We start from the raw sequence: 27344 nt of genomic DNA, 5'->3' as shown, positions 1-27344 counted from the left end.
ACACACACACACACACACACACACACACACACACACACACACACACACACACACACACACACACACACACACACACACACACATTTAGAAGTTTATTATCTGAGAAACAATTAAACATGCATAATGTAGGTAAATCTGTTATTGAAAGACTCAAGAAAGATTGCAGTAGAACCGTTTTTACCAGGTCTAATGAATTAAAATCATGTTATGAATGCAGGTAAACATAACGAAACATATAATGTTATAAGAGCTCTGGATTTGTTTATATTTTGACTTGTATGGTACACAGTAAACAACTCTATTTAAAAAAATCCAACACTATCTTGATACTTCTGTTATGTTCACTGTCTTTCAAACAAGGATACAGAACATTTGGAAGTTTAAACATGCGTATTATGTCTTTGTGTGTGTGTGTGTGTGTGTGTGTGTGTGTGTGTGTGTGTGTGTGTGTGTGTGTGTGTGTGTGTGTGTGTAAAGAAATGTTGATGAATGATGTTACACATTATGGACAAGAGTATTGGGACACCCAACTTTTCCAGCCATATGGGGTTCTTCCCCAAACTGTTACCACAAAGTTGAATGCACATAATTATATAGGATGTCTTTGGATATGGTTGCATTCAATTTTCCCTTCACTTGAACTAGGAGACCCAAACCTGTCCAGCATGACAATACCCCTGTGCCCATGCGAGCCATGAACTTTTGCTTTACATGTGTTGGTGTGGAAGATCTTGAGTGGCCTGCTATAGAGCTCTGACCTCAACACTACTGAACAACTTTGGGATGAATTGGAATGCATACTGCACCCCAGGCCTCCTTACTACATCAGTACTCATAATGCCATTATAGATAAATGAGTCTAAATCTCCACAAACACCCTCTAAAATGTAGTGGAGGTGGATCTTCCCAGAAGAGTGGAGGATATTATAGCAGTTAATGGGGACTAAATATGGAATGGGATGTTCAAAAATCACATACAAATCTTATAGTCAGGTGTCCACAAATCTTTGTCTATATAGTGTATATTGTGTACATCATGAATGTCGGTCAGTTGTCCTTATAAACAATTTATTTATCTTCTATTCATCAAACTATATTCAAGGTCACATTTCCACATTACAATACTTGAAAACAAGGTAAGATTACATTTGACACTAGTTATGTTTCCATTTACTCACACGAAGCAGATGGCAGACCAAGAAACGCAGATTTTTTATGTAATTACTCCTGAAGCAAATAGGGACTTCACAATGCCTGTCATTTGGATGTAATTTATGCAAAGTCACAAAGACATATGGCATAACTGATTCTTGGCTTAAATGTAACCTACAGCCAAAATGGTGTCTGGATAGATAAAAAAAAAATAAATCAGGACATTATCATTAGGTGACATGATATAGTAACTTCAGGACAATTGAGATCTCAAACGAGGACTCAAGATTTTCAGATTGTATTCGTCACAAACATAGTTATATACAGAATACTACTTGAAGTGAAATGTAAACCTGATCGGCTGCTCAGAAAAGATAAAGTAGTAGTTTGAAATATTACTAAATATTCATTCGTAAAAAGGGAAGTACAAATTGCTGTAGCAATATTTAGATGTGCAAAGGGATGTACAACCCATGTCCCACCTCTGCATCTGACCCAACCAATTTAATCACACCTCTCTCACCTCCAAAATGTCCTACCTGCACAGTCCCTCTAATAAAATTATTCCTTATCCTGTCCATCCTCGTCACTCCCAATGAAAATTGCAGCATCTTTAACTCTGCCACCTCCAGCTCCACCTCCTGTCTTTTAGTCAATGCCACTGTCTCTAAACCATACAGCATCGCAGGTCTCACCACTGTCTTTTAAATTCCCTTTCACTCTTGTAGATACTCTTCTATCCTTGCATCCTTTTCTTAATTTCTAACACACTTTCCATTACTTTGCACCTAACCTTAGCTATTTAAACTCCTCCATCTTTACCACCTCTTCTACTTGCAACCACACCACTCCACTGCCCTCCTGCATTCACACACCTTGCACCAACAACCATGCCATTGCTAAACTCACAGAGATCCAACTTCCATCCCAGTTATGTTCAAAGCGAACATTAACTAAGGGTCTTGACCTGTATTTGCATGTTTTTATACACTGCACTGCTGTCACATGATTGCACACCTGTACCTAATATATTCATTGGTGAGTCAATATATAAATACCATTTAATAAATAAATGATAAAATGATAATAATGTTACATTGGATGAATTTGTAAATAAGGTAATATTCTCATCTGTCTGCTAACCAATTCCAAGCTCCCAATCCTCGTGTTTCAATTCCTTTTTGTACAAAAAGATGCGTGCATGTGCTTCTCTGCTGCTCTGCACAGCAACAACATTGAGAAAAAGTTATTTATCTTTGTCTGCCTTTTTGTATGCTAATATATTGCTCAGTTTGCCCTTATACATATAATGTATGATATATGCTAATTCAATTTAATCTTCAGTGTACAAAAAAGTGTGTTAATATACAACTATTTAATTTTAACCAACCATCCTAGGTTCAATAAATACAAATATAAATAGAAATGCCTTTCTTTGCAGCAATGAAGAGACCTTTCTAAATTCCTGTTCCCAAATATGAGGATGTTTCTGAAGGTGGATGATGCTTGTATGTAATTAGTGGACATTTAGAAATTACGCAAATTTTCACCACTGTTATTGCTGAAATGTTAGAATTTGCATACAGACAGCGGTGGCTCATTTGTCATACACATTCAATAACTGTGTGCCTATTTATAATTTACAATTCTGGATAATTGGTGAATAAAGGACATCCAGTGAACCGTGGTTCTTGTTAACACCATTGTAATCGTGATTACTGTGACCCTGAGAGAAGTGTGTGTGTGTGTGTGTGTGTGGAAGAAAACTTTTCAAACGCAAGCAATGAACTGAAAAGTTGTAGGAACTGATAAGATATTACAGCTTCCACACATGCTCTCTGGAGCTCAACCAGAGTCTTGGTCACCTCACTTACCAAGGTCCTGGTTGCTTCATTAATTTAAGTATTATGAAGGTCAGTTTGGTCGTTGAACATTCAATGATTTTCCAGCCATTAGCCCCATATACAGACAAGTATCAAAATCACATCCAATGAAATAAATGTGCTACTGGTAGACTTTTATAAAAGTGTAGGAACTTAAAAAAAAAATGATCTGGAAAAATAGATTGCACCAAAACTAAACTTCATATGTTATAACTAAGGGTTCAAATGCAAATGTGCAACATTATCTCAGATCTGAAAAAACAAAAACAAAAAACATTTAGCATCTTTCACTCAGGGTTGCTTGAGGATTCTTAGGTAGTTAATGGCTCTAGCTTGCTAAAGTGGTTAAAGCTTATGAATAGTAAACCATACATAATTCACAATGGCTAAGCTGTTCAGTTATTTCAGGATCAGGTTCTGAGTACGAAAAGCAATATGAGCATACTTCCCACAAAAGACCTGGATATTCAGTGGATCTCTCCTTACCATATGTAAAATCTCATAATTCCACAAGTGCATGTTACACACTGTAGCCTTTTGTTTTTCTGCACTTTTTGTAACCAATATTGACTTTGTCTGTTCTGACCATTGAATTTTGTAGAGCCCATTTAAATCTGTCAGCAGATCGCCCAATACTTTGCCTGTCTATTGACTTTGAATATTGGTTTGCCCTTTGAATTTGTCTGCTTCATTCAAAACACTGCACTTTTCAAATCCTGGGTGTACCTGACCATCAGCAACTGCTACAGCTCACTTTTTATAATAGTAGTAAATTATATGATTTATATTGCCTAAGAATGAAATAGTAATTTTCTTTTGTGAAAAAAAAGAACTTTTTTGTTTACATTATAGATGATGCAACGTATTAATTAGATAATTAAATACAAATTAATGGATTTTAATATTACTCTTGACAGCATTACAATGCTCAGTCTATTTATGGTCCAAACCATGTATTCCTCACATATGGCAAAAAACCCAGAAACCTTCATTTACATTTTTATTGTCTGACGTTATCTATAATTGCTGTCACTTAGATGCACATATTCTTTCCCGGTGTTTATGTGCATGTTGTGGCAATGCTAAGCAGTGTAAAACTAGCCCAGCTGTGGTGTCCAGAAGTGCAGGTTATAGTTGGCACAGGACTCATCAATATAGTGACACAATTTACTAATTTAAATGAAATACAGGATCTTGGTCAGTGGAAAAAACAGCATGGATATTATCTGCTTATTAGTTTAAGATTATAATTGGATGCTGTTCAGCATTCTAGAAGAAAGTTTTTTTCTGAATTATGCATTTATATATATATATATATTAATGTTTTTCATAAACATAACAGAATAATTTTTTATTTAATAATAACAATTATTATATGTAGTAGTTGTTGTATATTGTTATTTTAATGGAAATTTCAACATAATTATTTTTGTCTTGAAACCCAAATATAACATAAATAACAGTGAATATTTTTTCAATTAATATAAAAGGTAAAAATATAACTATAAAATCCAGAGAGGACAATATATTACATTTAAAACCGATTTTCACACAGTTTCAGTGACAATATTAAAATGAGGTTTAGATGAAGAGTTGTTTTGTTGTTTTTATAACATGTTTGACATAAAGATCTGCTGATCTCAAGTATACGACTGAGTAGAAAAACTGCTCGCCGTGTCTGATAGAGCTCATGTAACATTTTTATCCGGAATCCTTTCTAGCAACATTTCTCTATTTGGCACCATTATGGGCCCGGCTAGCCAAAAGCTGTGCTTTGTCACCACCACGCTGACTGAAATGAGTTCTCATTATCAAACAGGTGGTGTATCAGGCAGGTGAGAATGTCTGAATCAACAGCGCTTGGCAGAGGTCACTCTTTTTTCCTGAGCTTGTCTGGGAGAATAGCTGCCACCGAAGCCAGCTCATATTCAATTTACTTTTTCCATTAGCTGTCGCAGGTGTGTAATCAAGCCTCTCTGTGTGCGAGGACATTTTTCGGTGTGTGTATAAATATGGACACAGGCACGTGTGATTACATTTTCTCCTGGGGTGCTGCCGAGCTGCAAGGAACCCAGGTAATACAGTGACAGAAAGCAACACCAGATGTCCAGTGGCCCCCTGGGATGCATGGCGGTGGACCCTGGCTGTGAGGACTCAGGTGCCATCGGCGCTCTGCTGCCAGCGCCAGCTGCTCTGCCTCTAATCCCTTACGCCCTTCTGCTGCGCCACCCTGCCTCTGACACCATGCCACCCAGGGTGCCTGGCTCCACCTGCCCAGCTGTGGTGTCCAGATGTGCAGAATATATAGTTTGCACTGGACTCATCGACACAGTGACACTGCAATTTACCCTTTTGCAAACTCATTCGAATGAAATGCAAGATCTAGGTCATTGTATAAATAGCCCAAATATATCCCGCTTATTATTTTAGACTATAATTGGATGTTCTTCAATGTCCTAAAAGAAAAATATATTATTAAAAAAAATAGAATTTAACATTTTGTCTCGAAATCCAAATTGTTCAATATTTTGCTGATTAATAAATAACGATAAATTTAAATTAAATAAAGTACTGATGCCATACTGTAAAAGAGTATAAATATTATTAGCACACAAACTAGCTGTTATGGTAAATGTAAAAAAAACAAACAAACAAAAAAAAACAAGTAAACAATTTCCTGAATAATTTTATATTGTATTTATTATTATATAATTTCAATGCCAGCCTCCATCTGCATGTGTGACACAAATCCCAGCGAGCATTTTCAATTCACTGTATTAAATAAATAGCTAACATATCCAAATGTCACTCTGCTGATCAACAGGTGCTGTTGCATATTTTCAGTTGTTCATTAAGATGTGATGGAGTCTTGCACTTACTTACATGAACATAATAATACCAATAGTCATAAGTGAGTTTAAGTGGTGAAACATTAGACAGTATGATTACTGGCAGCACTTAAATTGGTCCAGTGCGCCTGTCTGAGAGAGCACTCCGGACGTATCTACTGAACGAAGATAAACACAGAAACTCATTGTGTTAAAATGGACATGGATTGGCGAACAACTTTATGAAAAAGAGATAAATCTGCTTCCAATTAGCATATATTAAACTGGGCGTTCCTTTTGTGGCTACAGTACATCCTTTCAATGACCTTTAAAGCCTGGTACTCCTTTACAGGACCACAATTACTTATGAAGGACATATCTGATGCTAGAAAAAGAACATTCAGTTAAGTGATGACCCATCTGCTACAAATGAATAGATTATGTAATAATAGACATGATAAGATAAGCTTAATGGAAATGTCATTCTGTCTATTGACCTCAAGCTTTATTTATGTGATACACTACCTTATGTATGTGGACTCCCAACTTCACACTAGACCTTTCTGACATCAGTGCCAGACATTTATGCTCTTGTGACTAAATGAGCCATGTACAAAAATCTAGTGAAAAGACTTCCAAAAAGAATAGAGGTTATTATAGCTGTATATTAATGAACATGGTTTAAGAATGAGATGTTCAATAAGTTGTCTATATACTTTTGGGGTTACTTTGGTCATTTTCCGTCCTTCTCTGTCTCTCTCTCTTTCTCGCTCTCTCTCTCTCTCTCTCTCTCTCTCTCTCTCTCTCTCTCTCTCTCTTTCTCTCTCTCTCTCTCTCTCTCTCTCTCTCTCTCTCTCTCTCTCTTCCCACTTTCTTATTTAGATATTTTTAAAATCTTTTCTACTTCTTGTTAAAAGCTTATGGGCTTATCACATGGTATTCTCATTCTACAAGGTCAAACTGAACAGGAACTTGTTCTCATTAGAGATACTGAGATAGCAAGACAAAATCCATCATGACAAAATTGTGTTTCTCACACTTGATACATGATGTACAGAAATGCCATTTTGCTCCACCGTAACTGTGAGTAAAGGTCCTCCTCTTTTCATCACTCTAAAGCTCCTCATTAAAATGCAGCCCTTGGATTTTGATTAATGTCATGTCATGTAGCATTGCTCTGCCTCCACGCTTGATTGCATTAATAATTGTCCTACGCAAAAATTTCACCGTCGTATTTATATGTAGTGACGAGACAGATAGAGGAGGGGACTGTGGAAAAAAAGAGGAAACACATACCAGATCCTTGATGCAATGTGTAAGTGTGTATTTCTTTAGTGTAGTCATCATATATCATGTTATTTCAGTCTGACCATATGCCCTTCAATCCACCAATCTGGATCAGTGGCTAAAATATGTAATATACAAGCACGGTGCAACTGTATTCCCTTCTATATGACTGACTTAAGGCTTTTGCTTCTCTCATTTAAAGCATCTGCAGGAACCAGGATCTCATGTGTTCCAGCTGACCCTCTGAAAATGGAGGCTGATTGGAGTGCAGCTGTTTTGTCGGTGTGATAATTACGTTTGAGACACGCTCTGAAACTCAGTGAAGATTAAACTTCTCCCTTCAATCATTCTATGAGAGTACAAACTCTTCTCTCTCTCTCTCTCTCTCTCTCTCTCTCTCTCTCTCTCTCTCTCTCTCTCTCTCTCTTACTTAGTCTTACATCTTTGCAATCATAGACAGTATATGTTAAAAACTGATAATTGATAAATTATTAATTCATACAATATATAACAAGGGTATAATTGTTTTTTGCCAAACTGTAAAAATTTATAGCAAATAAAAATATTTGTGATATAGTAAAATTAACGTTAATTAATGTTTTTTATTATAAGATTGCTGTAAAACCAAGTATAAGATTATTAAAGCTATTTAAAAAAAAATTTTCATGCTTAAATAGTCTTGTTATTTCAGCAGATAACTTTGCTCATGCTCATTCTAGAAAGAAGCAAAATCAAAAAAATGCTGAACTGTCAATAAAATAAGGAAATATAAAGCCATGCCTCCCTCCTTCACTCAACACTCTTGCTCAGCCTCTCCCTCCTACTAATCACCTACACCTGTTCTCCATTTACCCATCCCTTTTATGAGGTCCCTTCACTCACTGTCCGATCTACTAGTTATGACCGTAGATCACTACCTTCCGGTCTTGTCTCCTGGCTACGCTTTAAAGGACACACACACACACACACACACACACACACACACACACACACACACACACACACACACACACACACACATAAAATGTGTCCATTCTGTTTGACAGTAATAATTATAATAATTGAGTTTCCTAAAAGAAATTCGATTGAATATTTATCAATTATATGGTTTAAACACTAAAAAAACAAAACAATTATAAGAACATAAAAATAGTGTTTCATTAAATCTCTGGTAAATAGCCACTTTAAAATAAGAAAAGGGAAAATACTCATTTGAATCCTATAATAAGTCTTGTTATATACCTTGAAAAAGAAATAATCACTGAGTGGTAATTACATTCTAGAGGGACTCATCAAAAACAAGGCCAATACAGTAGTGGAATCATGGAAGTGCCTTTTTTTAGGCTTTTATCTTTCATCCTAAAGAATAAAAGTTATTGAAAAAACTATTATCTCTTATTAACTTTTCATACAGATGTCTCAACTAACCGCTATCCTGCTTGTCAAATAGTCCAGGTGATATTTGATATTAACTGATTCAAGCAAAAGGAGATTACAAATATTTTTCTGACAGCTTAAAAAAAAAAAAAATTTTAAGAAATGGGGTGAAAGAAGTTGTTCTCGTTTTGTAGGTCGTATGTGAGTGAGTATGTGTGTTACCTGTACAGGCTTCTTTCGAGAACCTTCGTTGTTCTCAGCTTCTTCGTGTTCCTTGCTGCCCTGAGGCAGGTTCGAATAGTTGGCAAGGCTACTGAGCAGAGACGATACCATGGGACTAGTGTCCATCTCATCCTACAGCACACACACACACACACACAAAGGAAAAACAGTTTAAATAGTAATAAACCAATGAAGATAATAAATTCCATAATTATGTCCCATAATAGTTGACCCTTGTTAAAAAATCCTAATTAAATTTCAGCTTTTTTTTTTAGTTTTTTTTTTTTTAGAATCCTATTGCCTATTGTCTTGTTACTGTTACTATTCATCCCAAAGGAGTTCAATAGGGTCGAGGTCAGAGCTCAATAGCAGGCCAAGATCTTCTACCCCAACCCATGTAAACCATATTTTCCTGATGCTTGCTTTGTGCACACGAGCTGTTGTCATGCTGAAACAGGTTTGGGTCTCCTTGTACAAGTGAAAGAAAAATTTTATGCTAACGAATCCAAATGTATCTTATACAACTGTGTACCTCTACATTTGTGGTATTTATTTATTTATTTATTTATTGAAAAGTTTCAGTCATGACAACTATTGGGATGAAGATAGCAATAGCTTATGTATGGTTTGATCTTGCGAACCACACATTTGATGCTGCTGTGTAAATATTTTAAGACTCGCTCTGCTGAAGTATGCTCAAACACTGAGATATAAGGAACCATGTTGATGTTGTGAATAAGAAATCATTCTGTATACATCTTAAAAAACATCTCGGAAATTGGTGGATCACAAAGTTTTGAACTCTGCTTTTTTTTTTTTTTTTAGCTTACATGTACATAAAAATGATTGCATTCAAATTCCCATAAAGAACATAAAAGAACCCAAATAAAAACCTATTCATAAATCCCATACCAAGTGGTCCTACAGGATATTTATGTCTTATTCTTTTAGATAATTTCTATAGTAATCTTACTGTAATGATTTCAAAATATGAAAGAAATTCTAATTTGGGTCCTGTTCGTGTTCTTTATTAGAATTCTTTAGGGACTATTGCAGTGTATACCCTTTTAGAACAGTTTTACTCTGTAGGCATTGGCATAAAAATATTACTTATCCACAGGAACACAAACTCATCCTTAAAAATTTAGGAAGAAGTTGTGTCTCTTACGAATATCATTCACAGGAAAAAAACATATTGTCATTCTAAATGTATCCAATACTTTGGTTGGATTATGTGTGCTTAGTCTATAAGTCTATTTAGTATCTCCTATCAAATGTAATAAATTAGCCTCAGTGTAGACAGTAAAACAGAGGATTGTTTTATAGTGGGACGTCTATAATGCATGTATGCATACCTCAAACAGAGCCATATTTTTGCCATGTTGGCCCTTCTCTGGATCACTGCTGTTGATGAAAGGACTGCTCTCTTTGGGATTTCCATCTCCTGAAAATAAACAAAATTTTTTTACAAAAAAGCCAAATAATATAACAAAATACATATGACAATCATATGCCCTCAACAAAAAAGAATCCAATCCATATAACAAAAACGTGAATTACCACAAGAGCTGAATAAAAAAATAAAAAAATAGGCAGCAACATTTCCTTGTACTTCTTGCCTTAGAAGTACAAGGTTATGTATAAATATTATATATATATATATATATATATATATATATATATATATATATATATATATATATATATATATATATATATATATAAAATCATGATCATGGACCTTACATGTTTGGTTTAGATGCAGCTGTAACTTGAACAAATACAAAAAAACCCTTCTAATCTGATACATCGAAGTATTGGAGATAAGCTCTGCTTCTGTTCGTAGCCCCTGTACTGTTAGTAAACCACTGAATTTGCTCCATGGCTATTTATAGAACTGGCTCACAGAGACTTCTCCACACACTCACTCACACCACAGGAAAGGAATGATCTCAGACTCAGACCCTACTACATAGACACTAATAGCATACCACAACCTTACATGCCTGAAATATATGAATAGTATAACCACTAAGGATGCTAAACATAAGTCAAGTGTCAGTGTATGTTTATCATTGTGTCATCACCACTCGAAGAGCACTCGTGATTTAATCTGATGGAATGTCAACGTCAGCGTGTATAACATACAAGCGTTATATGAACACGCTGATATTTCGCTTGTGGGTATGTGCTTATTGGTGATGAGAGTCAAAATGACAGCTTCGTGTTTCCTATGTAATTCAATGTAAACACTGAAGTTGTATTCATCAATTAAGTTGTGACTTTATGTAGTACATGCAACAGTCCACTCTATTGCAGTAGTTGTGTATTTTGCAACATTTCATTTCACATGTTGAGGCATGGCATCCTGCATTTTGTCAAAAGATTGTACAGTAACAGTTCTGAAAGGTTGACGCCTTTAAAACCACATTTATTATTCCCTTTATAACCACACTTTTCCATCATTGCAATAATCACTGCTAAAGTGTGTGATGAGAAACAGTGGGTGATTATATGACTGCGTTCTGAGAGATACGAAGTACAAATGAGAAAGTAAAGAGGAAGTCAGAATTATCTCTTTTTTAAATAATATCTGCTTTTAAAACAAAGGTAGGACTGGACATGAGAACTGCGATGTCATCTCAAAATATCATTGTACAAATGAGAAAGTAAAGAGGAAGTCAGAATTATCTCTTTTTTAAATAATATCTGCTTTTAAAACAAAGGTAGGACTGGACATGAGAACTGCGATGTCATCTCAAAACACATCATTGTACTCTGGATCTGATAAAAATGTGCTCATCTACTTAAAAATATTGCGAGATAACGTATATTCAGGCAGCTTAATTAAATAGTTTTAGAGGTCAAGTAGGGGTAGAAGGTTTCCCACTAGGCTACACATGAGGAACTGGAGAACATTGTGAGGTTTTAAATCTTATTTCTGCTGTATGGGTGAAAAACTATAAAGGTAACTGTGTTAATTGGCTTGCTGCTACACATGTGACCAGGACACAAAGACTTGTTCTCTCTTTTCTTACGTTCATAGTTTTCTCTGAAGGTGTGCTTTGGTATGTTTAACACGTTAAACGTTCACCAGCAGCAAGCAATGAAAATTAAGAAATGGAGATCGTGGTAGTCTTTCACTATTGTGCAGGTCAGGCTATTCAAGCTGCACTACTCATTCATTCAGTTCATTCAATTGTCTAAGGAATGATTCATTCAGTGGAGCGACATTTCTCTGCTTTCACGCTATTCAGTTAATGTATGCAAATTTTCCGTATTGGACTGTCAGATCATTAAAAATACACATTACCATGATATACAGTCTAATTTAATTTCGAGGCCGAAACTTAATAAACTTAGTGTGTGTGAGGCTGATTTTCATGCTCAACATAAGTAACTGGGATTTCATTTTGGGCCAGAGACTGATGCAGGTAATGTTTAAACAATTTAACAGCACATTTATATTTACACACCATGTGGCCAGTGGAGCAGCTTTTTAAAGACTGCATGGTGGTGAGGTGTTTAATTTGGGGTGTTAGGTAGCAACTTAAATTGATAATCCTTAGTGTAAAAGTGCCGAAATGATTGTTCTAGCCAAATAAGCCTTGTTGCCTTGCCAAATAATATTCAGCATCCATTACTGGCAAATAGTGTTTATCCATTAATCAGTAAGAAATGAGTGTCTTTAGGACAAGAACACATGCATTTAACTGACTTTGACAACTGACTTTGACAAACTTTAGCTATACACCCACAAATCACTTTAATAGGAACTTTACACCTGTTCACTCATGCAGCTATCATGCAGTACTCAGACAAATGTCAGCAATTTTGATGAATGTTTCATCAAACCAAGAAACAGAATGGCAAGAAATAGGACCTTAATGACTTGTGAGTGTGACATGTTTGTCAGTGCCGTTTGAGTATTTTCAGACCCTGGGGTCTTTTTCCTAGCCTACAGTATAAAGCATTCATACAGAATGAGGCAAAAAACAAAAAGCATCAAGTCAGCAACAGGCCAGAAAACACCTTGTTGATTGAAATGGTATAAGGGGAATGTCCAGACTAAGAAATCTACAGTAATATAAGATTATTGAAATAATTAGAGGCAATACTGCATCATTTTAACAATTAATATCCTGTTTGTAGCCAGTTATCTCTTAAATGTCTTATTATAAGATTAAATAGTCATATAATCAGAAGAAAATTTAAGAATTTATTTGTGGCATTTTTACACATTTCAAGCTTGTAGCTTTCGTATTCAATTGCCAAAGAATTTAACTTCTTCCTAGAAACAAATGCTTAAAATGAACAAAACTATCTGTCATTTAGATTTAAATAAGTGTTCTATTCTATATATATATATATATATATATATATATATATATATATATATATATATATATATATATATATATATATATATATATATATATATATATATATTTAAATGTTGTGTGTAAGTGCTCTGCCACTACAAGTTAAAAAACATTTCTTTAGATTTCCTCTATCTGTGTTATTCTACCATGTGACGCAGTTCAAAAAGATGTGGCAGCTGGATTCAGGTCTCAAAGGAAACACGTCATAGTCTTTAAAGTCTCCTAGTTGGTATCTGTCTTGTGATGAGTGTGAGATTTGGCCGAAGAACCAAGGAGAAAATAAGGGGAAACAAACAAGACAAAAATCATTACAAGATCTAGAAGCCAGTCATTGCATTTATTCCCTAAAGATTCACAGTTATCCCTCAAGAAATAGATTTTTTTTTATTTTTAGTCTTTCTTAAAGCATAAGCATCAGCTTGAAAACAGCTTGACAGAACAGACTGAATTTTTATCCTGGTTTCTGTATTTATGGTTGTTGCTGTTAAAGATATTTACTGATGAGACGCTTTACATAGCACACTATCAAATAACCATTTAATTCTGGCCTTTAATATGAGAATATTTAGTTAAATCAAATTGAAAGAAGATGACAAACCATGACTATGGTTTTTTTAAATGCATTGTTAGGACACAAACAGACAGCATGATATGGCTGGTTGCACATGATTGACAGATCAGCCTCGGGAGTGTTTCAGCACATCCTGTCAATCTCTGTCACAGTGGACCGGGCTGAAAAGGAAAACATGGTGTTTCATTCAAGGAATCAGGATTATTACACTTGCAGAGCCTTCTGGGTAAAAATGGAGTTTAAGCCACTCATATCTCCATGGCAGCCTATCAAAGGTCAGAGCCATCAAGCTACTGATCTGAGCTAATTAACAGACCTATTTTTTTTTTTTTTTACAGACAGAGCCTAGAAATTCACCAGTCATGCTGCTGGACATTGCAGACCCCTGTGCTCTAATGAAACAGTATGAAACTTATTACAAATCATTTCCCAATGGCTTTTGCATTGGGATTCAGATTCTCATCACACTTTAATCTACAGTCAATCAATAATTTATTGACTTTTATTTATTTAGCCTTAAACAAATCATTTCTAAAGTGAAATTGGGCATTCTAATGAATTTAAGGCATTTTACGATGTAGGCAATTATGTAGACATAAGAAAGTATAGATTTTTTGTTTCCAGTCCTTAAGCTATAAAATGGCTGAATAACCTACAGTTTATTTCATTTCTGAGTAGCCTAAAGTGTATTTTATTTCATGTATTAGTTTCTATTCTTCATCAAAAAAGTAGGGCTAACCTCTTGTACTGTAATTAGGCAGAAGTAACCTGTTGTAAGGTCAGGGCGAACTTCTCTAACATCACTTTTAATTCTGACTTTGTAGAAGTAAGAAATCCAAACAAGCTTTGTTCACAGCATAGTTGACATAAATCGACATTATGGACTGAAGTAGGAGTTGCGAAAAAAAATCAGTTTTCCATGATAGGGGACCTTTAGAGTGATATTATAGTCTTATTTTGTGGGGGCTTAGGACTCTAAAAATTCTTAAACCTGTAGGCGATTTAACAGACCACTGAGCTGACAAACTGACAGAAAAGAAAATGTGAACCCTAGACAGGTAAAGCTGCTAAGGTAAAGTAATTTGGGAGATGAGCCATGGAAAACATTCATTTGAACACTGAAGAAATGTGCTATAGGTGTTGGCCAGTCAAGTGCTGCTTTGAAGATTCCTGTTGACGTCTTTTTCTTTCTTTTACTGGCTTAGTCTGATAAAAGGACTGGGGATGGAAAGAGACACAGTGAGAGCTTTTTGCATTCCCATTTGGTCCCTTTGACTTGGTGACGATGAATGAAAACAATAATTGGCTATGGCTATGTGTGGGAGAGTTTGTGTCAACTTTAATTTTATTTTCCCCTCACACCCTACTAAGCTCCACAGATGGGCTCCCTGACAGCATATTATTTGTGAAAATCCAATAAATAAATAAGAGTCAGTAAATCCACCATTTTTCATTTGCTCCTGTCCACCTCCATGCTATTTTAGAACAATTTAATGATCTCGAGCACTATCCCCCGACTGACACTTGAACAAGGATGAGAGAGCTGAAATGCGGGTGAATTAGACCATCGGCTTCTTATTACCTGCACAATCCAGCTGTAACCACTCTGACCCACTGAAGTGTACATGGTTTGCAGGTTCCTGCTCTGAATGCTTTGGAAATGTTTTGTAACAGCATGACACAACTGACTGAAAGGTAGAAACATAGGTAGAAATTTGAAAGTAGCACTTTCCCTGTAGATGTGGAGACTCAGTCGTATTTTGTTATATATTGTTAGAGAAATTATATCTAACCATTTAATGTCAATTTGGCAACTTGGCTTGTGCAAGGAAAGACAGAGCTGTAACTAATCCTCGAGTAATTCGATTACCAAAATTAATCGAGGCAAATTAATTTGGCTTGATGCTTCACTTAGTCCATTAAACTACACACGGAGCACTGTGTTTCCCACGAACCATTATTACTGACGCACCACCTGCTAAACTCTGGAGCGCTCTGGACACGTAACACAGAAGAGGAACAAGGAGGAAACAAAAGAAAGTTACCTGAGTTTGGGATCATTTTAAACTTAAACATAAGTTGAGAAAGCTCAGTACAGTGCGATTAACGTTTTAAAAGTAATTTGAAACAGATTTTTATATTTTTATACCAGTCCCAAGCCCGGATAAATGGGGAGGGTTGTGTTAGGAAGGGCATCCAGCGTAAAAACGTGCCAAATCAAACATGCGGATGATCCGCTGTGGCGACCCCTAATGGGAGAAAAGCCGAAAGAAAGATTTTTTTTTATTTATATACAGTGCGGTCAAAAAGTCGCTCCACAGTGGCGGCGTAGAGAAGGGAGTGGAGCACATTTTTTAAAGCTGGCGATAAAAACTCAGATGGAAAATTTCAGCTTTTGTGGTGACAAGAAAACCACATTGCGATACTGTGCGAGATTAAATAAATAAATACATGTGTGAAAATAATTTAGTTTCAATAAACAAATAGTTTCCCATAACTTACTCTTCACGGCCACTGTGGTGGGACTTTTTGAAATCACTGTATTTGTATTTTGATGTAATATGGCAATTAAACACACTAAATGTTTAAATTTTCACAGATATTTCTGTATGCAATTTCAGCAATAAAAATGTCAGTTTTTCTAAAAAGTAAAACAAATTACTTTTAAGAATTTTACATTTAAGAGAACCATCTTCTTTTCTCTCTCCTTTAGTTTGGCTCTTTAATAAAGAAAAAGTACTTCTTATCCGATTACTCGATTAATCAATGGAATAATCTTTTGGAATACTCAATTACAAAAATAATTAATAGCAGCATCCCTAAAAGACAATTAAAGAATAATGTGGGTTGGGCTTAGTCTTGCAGAGGAATGAAATCGTCAGTCTGCTGGCTCATAGAAATATCATTTGTCAGGCTGTTGATCAAAGCGATACCAATTAATAAAATGTTCAAAGTAAAACTCAAAGCAGGGATAAAGACTTCAACTATGATCTGTTATTCTCTAAACTTATGTATGTGACTATAACTAATGCACTAATTCTTTGCAATGCTGTGTGCATTCAGCTCTGTTTGGCAGAGACTGTACTGTACTGTACTCTCCAAGCACTCCGGCACTCATTTGGCCGCCTTGCACACGTTAGAAAAATGACACTGGCAATCTATAATACAGAACACATTAAGTTTGCCTGCAGCTAGGTCGTATCAAGGTGCAATCATGCTGCCATGGGAATCAACCTGCAAAAGGGTTTTTGCATAGAAACAGTTGTTTTTGCCACACACTAATTTTAGATTGCTGTGAAACCTCCCCAAAGGAACCGCACCAAGGGGGTAAAGGCACACGATTTTAATTCAAATTAATCAGTACCGTATGCAAGAGTACATTTTAGATCAAATGCACAGGTTTACAGGCGGGTTTGAGAGTATGTCTTCTTCTTCTTCTTCTTCTTCTTCTTCTCTGTCCTCTACATCTGCCTCTTTCAACCCAACTACCTGCATGTATTTCCTCACCATATCCATAAACCGCCTCCTTGGCTTTTCTCTTTTCCTCCTTCCTGGTGTCTCCTTCCTCAGCATTCTCCTACCGATATACCGATATATTCATTCTGCACATGTCCAAACCAGCTCAGTCTCGCCTCTCTCGCCTTGTCTCCAAAACCACCTACATGCGCTGTACCTCCAATAAACTAATTTCCAATCCTGTCCATCCTCGTCACTCCCAACGAAAACCTCAACATCTTCAGCTCTGCTACCTCCAACTCCACCTCCTGTCTTTTTTTCAATGCCACTGTCTCTAAACCATACAACATCACACATCTTACCACAGTCCTATAAACCTTCCCTTTCACTCTTGCAGATACCCTTCTATCAAAAATCACTCCTGCCACTCTTCTCCACCCACTCCACCCTGTCTGCATGCTTTTCTTCACTTCTCCAGCACACTCTCCATTACTTTGCACTGTTGACCCCAGGTACCTGAACTCCTCCACCTTCTTCACCTCTTCTCCCTGCAACCGCACCACTCCACTGCCCTCCCTCTCATTCACACACATGTACTCTGTCTTACTCCTTCTGACTTTCATCCAGCACGTACCTTCACCTCTCCAAGCTCTGCTCAACTTGCTCACTGCTCTTACCACAAATCACAATATCATCCGCAAACATCATAGTCCATGGAGACTCCTGTCTGACCTCGTCCGTCAACCTGTCCATCACCACTGCAAACAGGAAAGGGCTCAGAGCCGATCCTTGATGCAGTCCAACCTCCACCTTAAACCAGTCCGTTGTTCCTACTGCACACTTCACCACTGTCACACTGTCCTCATACATGTCCTGCAACACCATCACATACTTCTCTGACACACCAGACTTCCTCATACAGTACCACAACTCCTTTCTCAGCATCCTGTCGTATGCTTTCTCTAAATCCACAAACACACAATGCAACTCCTTCTGACCCTCTCTATACTTCTTCATCAACATTCTCAAAGCAAATAATGCATCTGTGGTGCTTTTTCCTCTGCATAAAACCATACTGCTGCTCACAGATGGTCACCTCTTCTCTCAGCCTGGCTTCCACTGCTCTTTCCCATAACTTCATGGTGTGACTGATCAACTTTATTCCCCTGTAGTCACTGCAGGTCTGCACATCTCCCTTATTCTTATAGATTGGTACCAGCACACCAAAATACTCCCTCCATCTTCTCAACACACTCTCCTCACTAGTCAACACATTTCCATCGCCATCGTTTATTGCTTCCTTTGTGTCCAACTTTTCATACAGCGCCTAATATGCCTTTTCCTTGGCTTTCGCCACATCCTTCTTCACCTGCTGCCACATCTCCTTGTACTCCTGCTTACTTTTCTCATTACTCTGTCAATCCCAATTCTGTTTTGCCAACCTCTTTCTCCTTATGCTCTCCTGCACTTCCTCATTCCACCACCACGTCACCAAGTGCATTACTAGGTGGATGTCCTGCATCATTAATAAACAGGCTTCATTTAGTTCAGAATGCAGCAGCAAGAGTTCTTACTAGGTCAAGGAAATATAATCACATAACCCCAATCTTATCGTCCCTACATTGGCTTCCTGTTAAGTTTCGAATAGACTACAAACTACTGCTACTCACCTATAAAGCACTAAATGGTTTAGCTCCCATCTATCTATCCAATCTTTTAACACGCTACAATCCGTCACGCTCCCTGAGATCTCAAAACTCTGGGCTTTTAGTAGTTCCTAGAATAGCAAAGTCCACTAAAGGCGGTAGAGCATTTTTTACATTTAGCTACCAAACTTTGGAATAGTCTTTCTGACGGTGTTCGGGGCTCAGACACATTCACCCAGTTTAAGTGCAGATTAAAGACGTATCTTTTTTAGCAAAGCCTACACATAACACGTCTCACATCATAACCTTGTGCTCCAGAACATATGATCACATGCACATTATCAACTTGTGCTGTTAATATCATAAACAGCAGCTACGCTAATTGCTCTCCACTGCTTCTCTTTCTCTCCCCATCCCGAGGCTTCCTGAGGTTTGGCCAGCTCCAGTCATGTCCCACCTCGTGAAGATTATGGACTTTAAAGAAGTAGATGTCGAACTCGCAAACATTCTAAACCATCTAGAGATGTGCCAGTGCCAATTGGATCCAACTACATGTGTGGAGTTTTGACATTGGACCTCCTGAAGTGTTTAAAGCCTCTGGCATGGAGAAGCTGTTGCTGGATCTGTGATGATCACAAATGTTGAGCTCAGTAGCTCCTACTTTTATACCAAAGACTGTAGAAAAAAAAACATTTACTTATAATCTTATACTCCAGTAATCATGCTAGTTCTCTCTCTCCAGTTTTCTGTATTGTTGAAAAATTTATGATCAAACTCTTGATGTCACCCACATGAGGATGGGTTCCCCTTTTGAGTCTGGTTCCTCTCAAGGTTTCTTTCTCATAACATCTAAGGGAGTTTTTCCTTGCCACAGTCTTGCCACTTGGCTGCTCATCAGGGATAAATGCACACCATTCACCTTGACTGTTGATTTCTGTAAAGCTGCTTTGAGACAATGTCTTTTGTGAAAAGCGCTATAGAAATAAACTTGACTTGACTTGACTTGACGTCTCTTTGTCTACCTTTCTATTTCCAGATGTCACACCAAGTACCTTTCTAGCTGTCTTCCTTCACTTCTACAGTAGTTGCCCAATCATCCCGCATCTCTTCACCACCACGAGTGCCTGTCTGACCTCTTCCCTGAATCTCACACTACAGTCTAACTCCTTCACTTTCCACCATCTTCTTCTTCTTTCAGTTCAGCTGTCTAGCTACACTGTCCCCTGCCAACACCTTACAGCAGGGGTCTCCAATCTTTTCCAGAAAGGGCCAGTGTGGGTGCAGGTTTTAAGTCCAACCAAGCAAGTCCACACCAAATTCTACCTGTTCAAATCTAATGATCTTCATTTTCAATGACTATCAGGTGTGACCATTGATTGGTTGGAATGAAAACCTGCACCCACACTGGCCCTTCCTGGAAAAGATTGAAGACCCCTGCCTTACAGTCTCCAATCTCCTTCAGGTTGCATCTCCTACATAGAACATAGTCCACCTGTGTGCACCTTCCTCCACTTTAATACATCACCCTATGATCCTCCTTCTTCTTACAATAAGTGTTCACCACTGCCATTTCCATCCTTTTAGCAAAATTTACCACCATCTGCTCTTCCACATTCCTCTCCTTAAAGCCATACCTACCAATCACCTCCTCATCACCTCTGTTCCCTTCTCCTACATGTCCATTTAAATCTGCCCCAATCAGCAATCTTTCATTCCTAGGTACACCTTCTATCACTCCGTCTAACTCACTCCAGACTTCAACATCACCTCCATCTCACAACCCACTTGTGGCTCATATTTGTGGCTGATATTTCTCATCACGCCTTTAACTTCCAGCTTTACGTTCATCACCCTATCAGAAACTCTCTTCACCTCCACTACACTCTTACTGTACTCTTCCTTTAGAATCACCCCTACACCATTTCTCTTTCCATCCACACCATGATAGAACAGTTTAAATCCACCTCCAATGTTCCTGGCCTTACTCCCTTTCCACTTGGTCTCCTGAACACACAACATATCTACCTTTCTCCTCTCCATCATATCAGCTACCTCTTTCCCTTTACTGGTCATAGTACCAACATTTAAAGTACCAACCCGAACCTCCACCCTACACTTTTCCTTTCCTGGCTTGTGCAACCCTAATGGCTGGGTTTACATCTTTAAATAAACGCTACCGGGTAAAAGAATTGGCCAAATTTGGCCATAGTTTTTACAACAAAACTTTAGATAGTAAATGAGCAAGAAGGAAACAAATAGATAAAGTAAGTTGGCATTAGATATTTTTATTTTATTTGTTTAAGGCTTGTGGGTAAACTTGGAAACAGCTTTTTTTTACAGAAAGAAGAGTCAAGGTTATTCCATTCAGTGTTGATGTGGAGTAAAAACAAATGTCATGAACCCAGACATTTATTAGAGGGACCACAAATGTAGGCTGTTTTGGGGACAAAGTGAGAGAAGCCCGATTGAGATGGCTTGGACATGTTCAGAGGAAGAAAATTGGGGTATATCGGTAAAAGAATGCTGAGGATTAATCCACCCGGAGGATTAAAAGTGGAAGACCAAGGAGGGGGTTAATGAATGTGGTGAAGGAAGACATGCAGGTAGTTGGTTTGAAAGAGGCAGATGTGGAGGACAGAGTAGTATGGAGATGGATGATCCGCCATGGCAACCCTTAAAGGGAGCAACCGAAAAAAGAAGAAGAAGATATTTTAATCCTTATCATAATTTTACTTAACAGTTAGTACAGTTCCTTGTTTCTAGTCTTTCCCCCAGACAGGTCACTGCAGCAAAGATAAATGGTGGTACAAGAGCTGGAAGGAATGCATCTGTTTTATTCAATTTATAAAAATGTTTCATATATTGATCAATTTTGCAACACTATACTTAAGCACACAGTTCGATGCTTCGAAATGTTTTGCTGGAACTGCAACCTGACCACAGTCCATCAGTAAATGGCCTGTACTGTAGTTAGTTAAGTTCTGTCTATATTAGTCTCTAGAACAGAAAAACCAAATCTGTTTGGAGTGATGGGGAAAGTCTTTAATGTTTTGTTACACTGTGTGAAATAAGAGGAGACAGCTTCCCTCAGCTGTACCTGATGCAACTGGACAGTGAAAGGCTGGCCTGTGGGTTAGCACACACACTAACGCACACTCACAACTCTTTAAGGTTTACCTAAAATTCTAGTATTTATTTTCACTGAACACACCAGACATCTGGTCTCAAGGCTGGTAACTACCATACTTGAAAATAAATACGACCTCTATTCCCAAATCTAAGAGTTCCACCGTTAATATAGACTCTCATATACAGACTCTATATATGACTCTCATATATGTTAATTTATTTCCTTATTACAGTACTGTAAGTATTTTGACAATCTTCCCTGAGTATTAGGAACCATAAAGCATCTAAGAAGACAACACTGTAAAATTTCCAACAATAATGTGATCATTTATTGTGTCCACTGAGTAACTTGAACAATTTTCTTGTGACCCATTTATTACAGCATTACCAACTTTACTTGTTTAAATGTTTACATATGCACATTCTCTATAAGCCACTATACATTTTTAGATCCCTTTTTTTTTATTAGGAACCATTTATTTGCTGCAACCTTTAGTTGGACTATGGAGGACTATGCCCAAAATGACAAAAAGAACAGAGACATTCCTAATCACCTGATCATCATCATATTTTCTCTGCCCATGTTCTATATGGCGGTTGTTCAGCCTGGATACAGTCAATAGGTAATAACATTTGAAATTTCGATATATTAATATGATGTGAGGTCCAGTTACCAGTGTGACATGAAAACAGGTAGTAGTAATGGCTACTTTTTACTTAAATACATGTCAGAGCCCAAACTTCTTTACTTTAACTTAAGTGAAAAAGTGTAGTCAGTACTTCATCTTTTACCAGAGTATTTTACATGAGTATCTGTACTTCTGCTTGAGTGAAGGATATGTGTACTTTTGCCATCTCTACTGAGATCTCCTGCTTCACAATTTGCACCAGTGGCTGTGACTGTTTGTGAAAATTCACTAATACTTAGTATAATTCTACACAATTATAAAAAAAAAATCAGGACAACAAATAAAATTTTTGATGCACACAGAATTAGTACAAAACAATACCTTTAATGTGTCATGTGTGCAAACTTTTCTACAGTATTTGTTTAATTATTGCTATTTCCCAACCAAATAAAAGCTCAATATTGAACAAGCCATTACAGTAATCGCTTTAGTTAGATTTTTTAGTTTCTTATTTGGATTTGTCTATTTGTAATAAATGCAACCTGCTGTATATTCAATTGAAGTAAATTTAATTTTTATTTGTATAGCATATTGAACAATGGACATTATCTCAAAGCAGCTTTACAGAGATAAAGCAGTTATAAAGTTATATAAAAGAATGTATAAATTTAGTGCCTATAAGCTGGTTACTTTTAATTTTAAATTGATCCCTAATGTGCAAGCCAGTGCTGATTGTGGCAGGGAAAAAAACCCTGAGATGGCATGACGAAGAAACCTTGAGAGGGATCAGACACTAAAGGGAACCCATCCTCATCTGGGGGTCATCGAATGTTCATTCATTACAGTTCTATCATAATTGAGGTATACAGTGATATAGTAGATGCTTACAGTAAATGCAGAGATGTTAATGCAATGTCTAAGAAAATGTCTATGTACATGACAGCTTATAAACTGTAAGTCCTCCATTCATTTAAAATATTAAGGTTGTGTCTAAATATTTTTTTTCTCCCCATCCTATTCCCTCATGGCGGACCGTCGTAACAAGCATTTCACTGCATGTCATACCCTGTATGTATGTGAATGTCACAAAAATGTTTTTATTTGATTTGATTTGAAATAGTGTGGTTTTATTTCACATTTCACATTCGGCAAAAATGCAGGAAGTGTGGCTCGGAGACGCAGCGTCTTGTTCCATTAGGGAACTAAGGTTACATTCTTAACCTAGAGACGTTCCCTTTCAGGAACTCAAGCTGTGTCACAACGATCTGGGAATGAGTGTCCAATCATGCTACACTGACCAGTCCTTGCCTATTGTGTAAAAGCACAACCAGAGCGCAGGACAGAGGAGCTGGGAGTGGCTCTAAGGTCGAGGTCATAGAATCTGACGAAGGTCAGCGGGGTGAAAAGCCCAAAGCGTTCCAATTGTCCTGGAGTGGGACTCCAATGGACCAGGCCGTAGAGGCTGCCACACTCCGAGTAAAGTGAGCCTTGACCCCGAAAGGGGCAGGGAGATCAGAGGGCTCATATGAAGATGATAGTCTCATATGAAAGCAGTCTTGATAGATAGATACCTAAGGGCCACCTTGGCCAATGACTCAAAGGGGGGCTCTGTCAGGGCCGCCAGCACAACAGCCACGTCCCACACAGGCACCAAAGGGTGTTTACCCAGCAACTGGCCAGCAAGTGGGGGCACAATAAGTTCTTAGCTGCTAAGAACTGGGTCCCCTCAGGGGCCACAGCCTACATAACTCTGGGCAGGGGTGAACCAGAGTACCCCCCGCCTCTTTTCCCAAGGAGGTTTCTCAAGGAGGGACACCAGGTCCAAGAACCATGGTCTGCCCGGCCATCAAGGTGCCACCAGAAGGAGACGGACTCCTTCCCGGAGAACTCTCTCCAGAACTCCCGGGAGCAGTGCTTTAGGGGGAAAGGCGTACAGGCTTAGCCCCAGGCATGTCTGCACCAAGGCGTCCAGCCCCATGTTGTCTGTACGGACCAGCACATGGCGATCCCTCAGGTCAGGAAGGAAATGTTTCAAAGCCAGAAATACAGCCAGCATCTTCAGGCAGTTTATGTGCCACATAAGATGGAACTTGTTCCACCTCCCTTGGTCAGAGCGGTCACTCATGACCGCTTCCCACCTCGTGAGGGATGCATTTATCATTAGCATTACACGATGACAAGGAGCTCCAAGGACAGGGCCCTGAGACAGGAATGCAGGTTTTTTTTTCACTAAGGCTTGAAGGGCTTGCCGCAAGACCTTAATATTATGGCGTGGATTGTCCTTTTGGGAGAACCCTCTGTGTCTGAGCCACCACTGGAGGGGTCTCATGTGCAGGAGGCCAAGTGGAATCACACTGGATGCTGCTGCCATGAGTCCCAGCAGCCTCTGGAACTGCTTCACAGTTAGTGACTGATCTTCTCTCACTCTCTTGACTGTCGTGAGGATAGCTTCAATCCGAGCGGGAGACAGCTGTGCGCACATAACGGTTGAGTCCCACACCACGCTCAAGGAGGTGGTTTTCTGTACTGGAGAAAGCACACTCTTCTTGGTGTTTAGTCTTATCCCCAGCTCCTTCATACAGACGAGAACGACATCTCGATTCCCGACTGCCAGAAGCTCTGAATGTGCTAATATCAACCAATTATTGATATTATTCAGAACACAGATGCCCCAAAGCCTTAGTGGGTCAAAGCCGCATCCATGCATTTTGTGTAGGTGCAGGGTGAGAGCGCCAGGCCGAACCGGTAGGACCTGACATTGGTAAGCTTCGCCCCTGAAAGCAAACCTTAGGAACCTCCTGTGAGCAGGAAGGATGGATATGTGGAAGTATGCGTCCTTTAGATCTATCATGACAAACCAGTCCTCGCACCTGATCTGAGACACGACCTGCTTGAGAGTGAGCATCCTAAACCTGAGCCTCATAAGTGGTTCAAGGAGCGTAGATCTAGATTCGGACGCAACCCCTATCCTTCTTCGGAACCACGAAGTACTGGCTGTAGAAGCCGGACTCTCTGAGTACAGCAAGGACCACCGTGAAGGCCTTTTTCCTTGCGTACTTCCTGTTTCAGGACCAGAGCCTGCTCGGTCCCCACTGAGTGGGACACACCCCATTAAAGCGGGGAGGAGAGGACCCACACTGAATCGAGTAGCCCTTCCATACGGTTCCAGGGCCCACTGAAACACATCTGGCAGGCTTCCCCAGGCTGCCAGGAAGTCTCTTAAGGGAACCAGCCTCTTGAGGGCTGAAGGGGTCCGGGTGGCAACGCTCTGTCTTTGGGATTCGCCAAGCAGCCCCTTGGGAGCGACAAGGGAGATATTGCTGAAACACCGGCGACTGCTTCTTGGCGTCCTGGAACTTGTCAACGACACGCCTATGGCGTCGCCAAACAAGCCAGGAGGGGCCTTCGGGGCGTTCCGCAGAAAAGCCCTGTCCCTGTCAGGAATATCTGACAGGGTAAGCCACAGACGCCTTTCTGTGGCTACTAAGGCTGACATGAACCGCCTTGTGACCCTAAGGGCTAGGTTGGCAGCACAATGTAGCTCCTAATAGCCCCAGAGGTGAATCCCTCGTCAATCCCCAACATCCGGCCACGCTTTGTCTCGGCAAGAGACAAGGGCCTGAGTCGCAAGGGAGAATGCACATAGCCATGCGGCTACAATGCGAGCAGTCAACTCCCTCGAGAACCGACTGAGCATGCTCCTCTCCCAAGCAAACACATCGGCTTTGTGTATCCCCCCCGAAATAAAACAGGGGCAAGGAGGAGCACACAATCGGAAAGTCTGCTTGCTTTTCAAGCTCATGCCTGCACAGATTCACACACAAAGCGTTTACCTGAACAAGCAGAAGCTAGTGTCGCTCTAATGCATGCACATTTTGTAGCTTCCTGGTTGTCATCGACATCTTGCTGTTGGCCGGATTACACACGTGATTCAGTGCCTGAGCAACGCAGCTCTAGTTCCTGAAAGGGAACTCGAGCCATTATATTACATTTTGCTATTTAAAATACCTTTTTCTTTAATCGACAATGAGGATACTAATGTTCTGAAAAAGACCAAGAATAAACCGAGCTTTTGAAAGAACATTGCTCCACTCTTAAAAACACAGCTGACAAAGTTGGAAAGCGAGCAGCAGCCCCCTCAGGTGTGACTGGTATGAGGAGGAAAAGGTATTGACCTGCCACGTCTGGACCTGCAATGTCTGACAGAACCCAGCAGGTGTGAAAAGCTGTGCAAATTAACAGTACACACATAAGCCATTGTGTTGAACACACACACACACACACACACACACACACACACACACACACACATCCCTCACAAGACCTCTCTTTAGTTAGCATGACCTCTTCTCCTGCTAGCACTTTCTCCTCAGCAATAACCTCCCTCCTCTCTGTCAGATAGTGCAGATGCTCTTGAAAGAGGAATAAAAAAAAAGACCATCTCTAATAGTAAGAGACATTCTGGAAAAACATGAGAAAGTGAAGATGGAGAAGATGTAAGATTAAATAAAAGATTATATGGAAAAAAATGGATGGAGACTATGTGTATATAAGTAAGAAATAATATTTTTGATACACAATGATAGTAGCATACATTTGAGAACACATAATATGAAACACTTTAATATTATACACAAGCTAAAATATAACAACCAGAAATAAATAAACTAAAATAACATACATTTGTTAATATGTTTTAAACAAAATTTGTTTTGTATTTTACATTTTATTAAATACTTTTTTTTCTATTCACTAAGCTGTCTTGTGTCAGCCTTTTCCCTC

At 38.6% G+C, this 27344-nt stretch overlaps 1 protein-coding gene across 12 annotated transcripts in view; it reads right to left on the bottom strand.

Moving 5' to 3' along the window:
• Positions 1-27344, bottom strand: part of slc12a5a (solute carrier family 12 member 5a) — a 137320-nt gene that overhangs the window by 28188 nt on the left and 81788 nt on the right. For all 12 annotated transcript variants that reach the window (XR_014531461.1, XR_014531462.1, XR_014531463.1 and 9 more), the window contains exons 2-3: positions 10105-10193; positions 8750-8881 (exon numbers count right to left, since the gene is read on the bottom strand). Coding sequence is in view for 8 of the 12 variants with exons in the window: in XM_083529067.1 (XP_083385193.1) it covers positions 8750-8881; positions 10105-10193 (221 nt within the window). In the remaining 4 variants the exon portion in view is untranslated. The remainder of the gene's footprint in view (positions 1-8749; positions 8882-10104; positions 10194-27344) is intronic.

The sequence above is a fragment of the Silurus aristotelis genome (genome assembly GCF_946808225.1).
Source record: "Silurus aristotelis genome assembly, chromosome: 2".
NCBI lineage: Eukaryota > Metazoa > Chordata > Actinopteri > Siluriformes > Siluridae > Silurus > Silurus aristotelis.
This window is presented reverse-complemented; position numbering and strand designations above follow the sequence as displayed.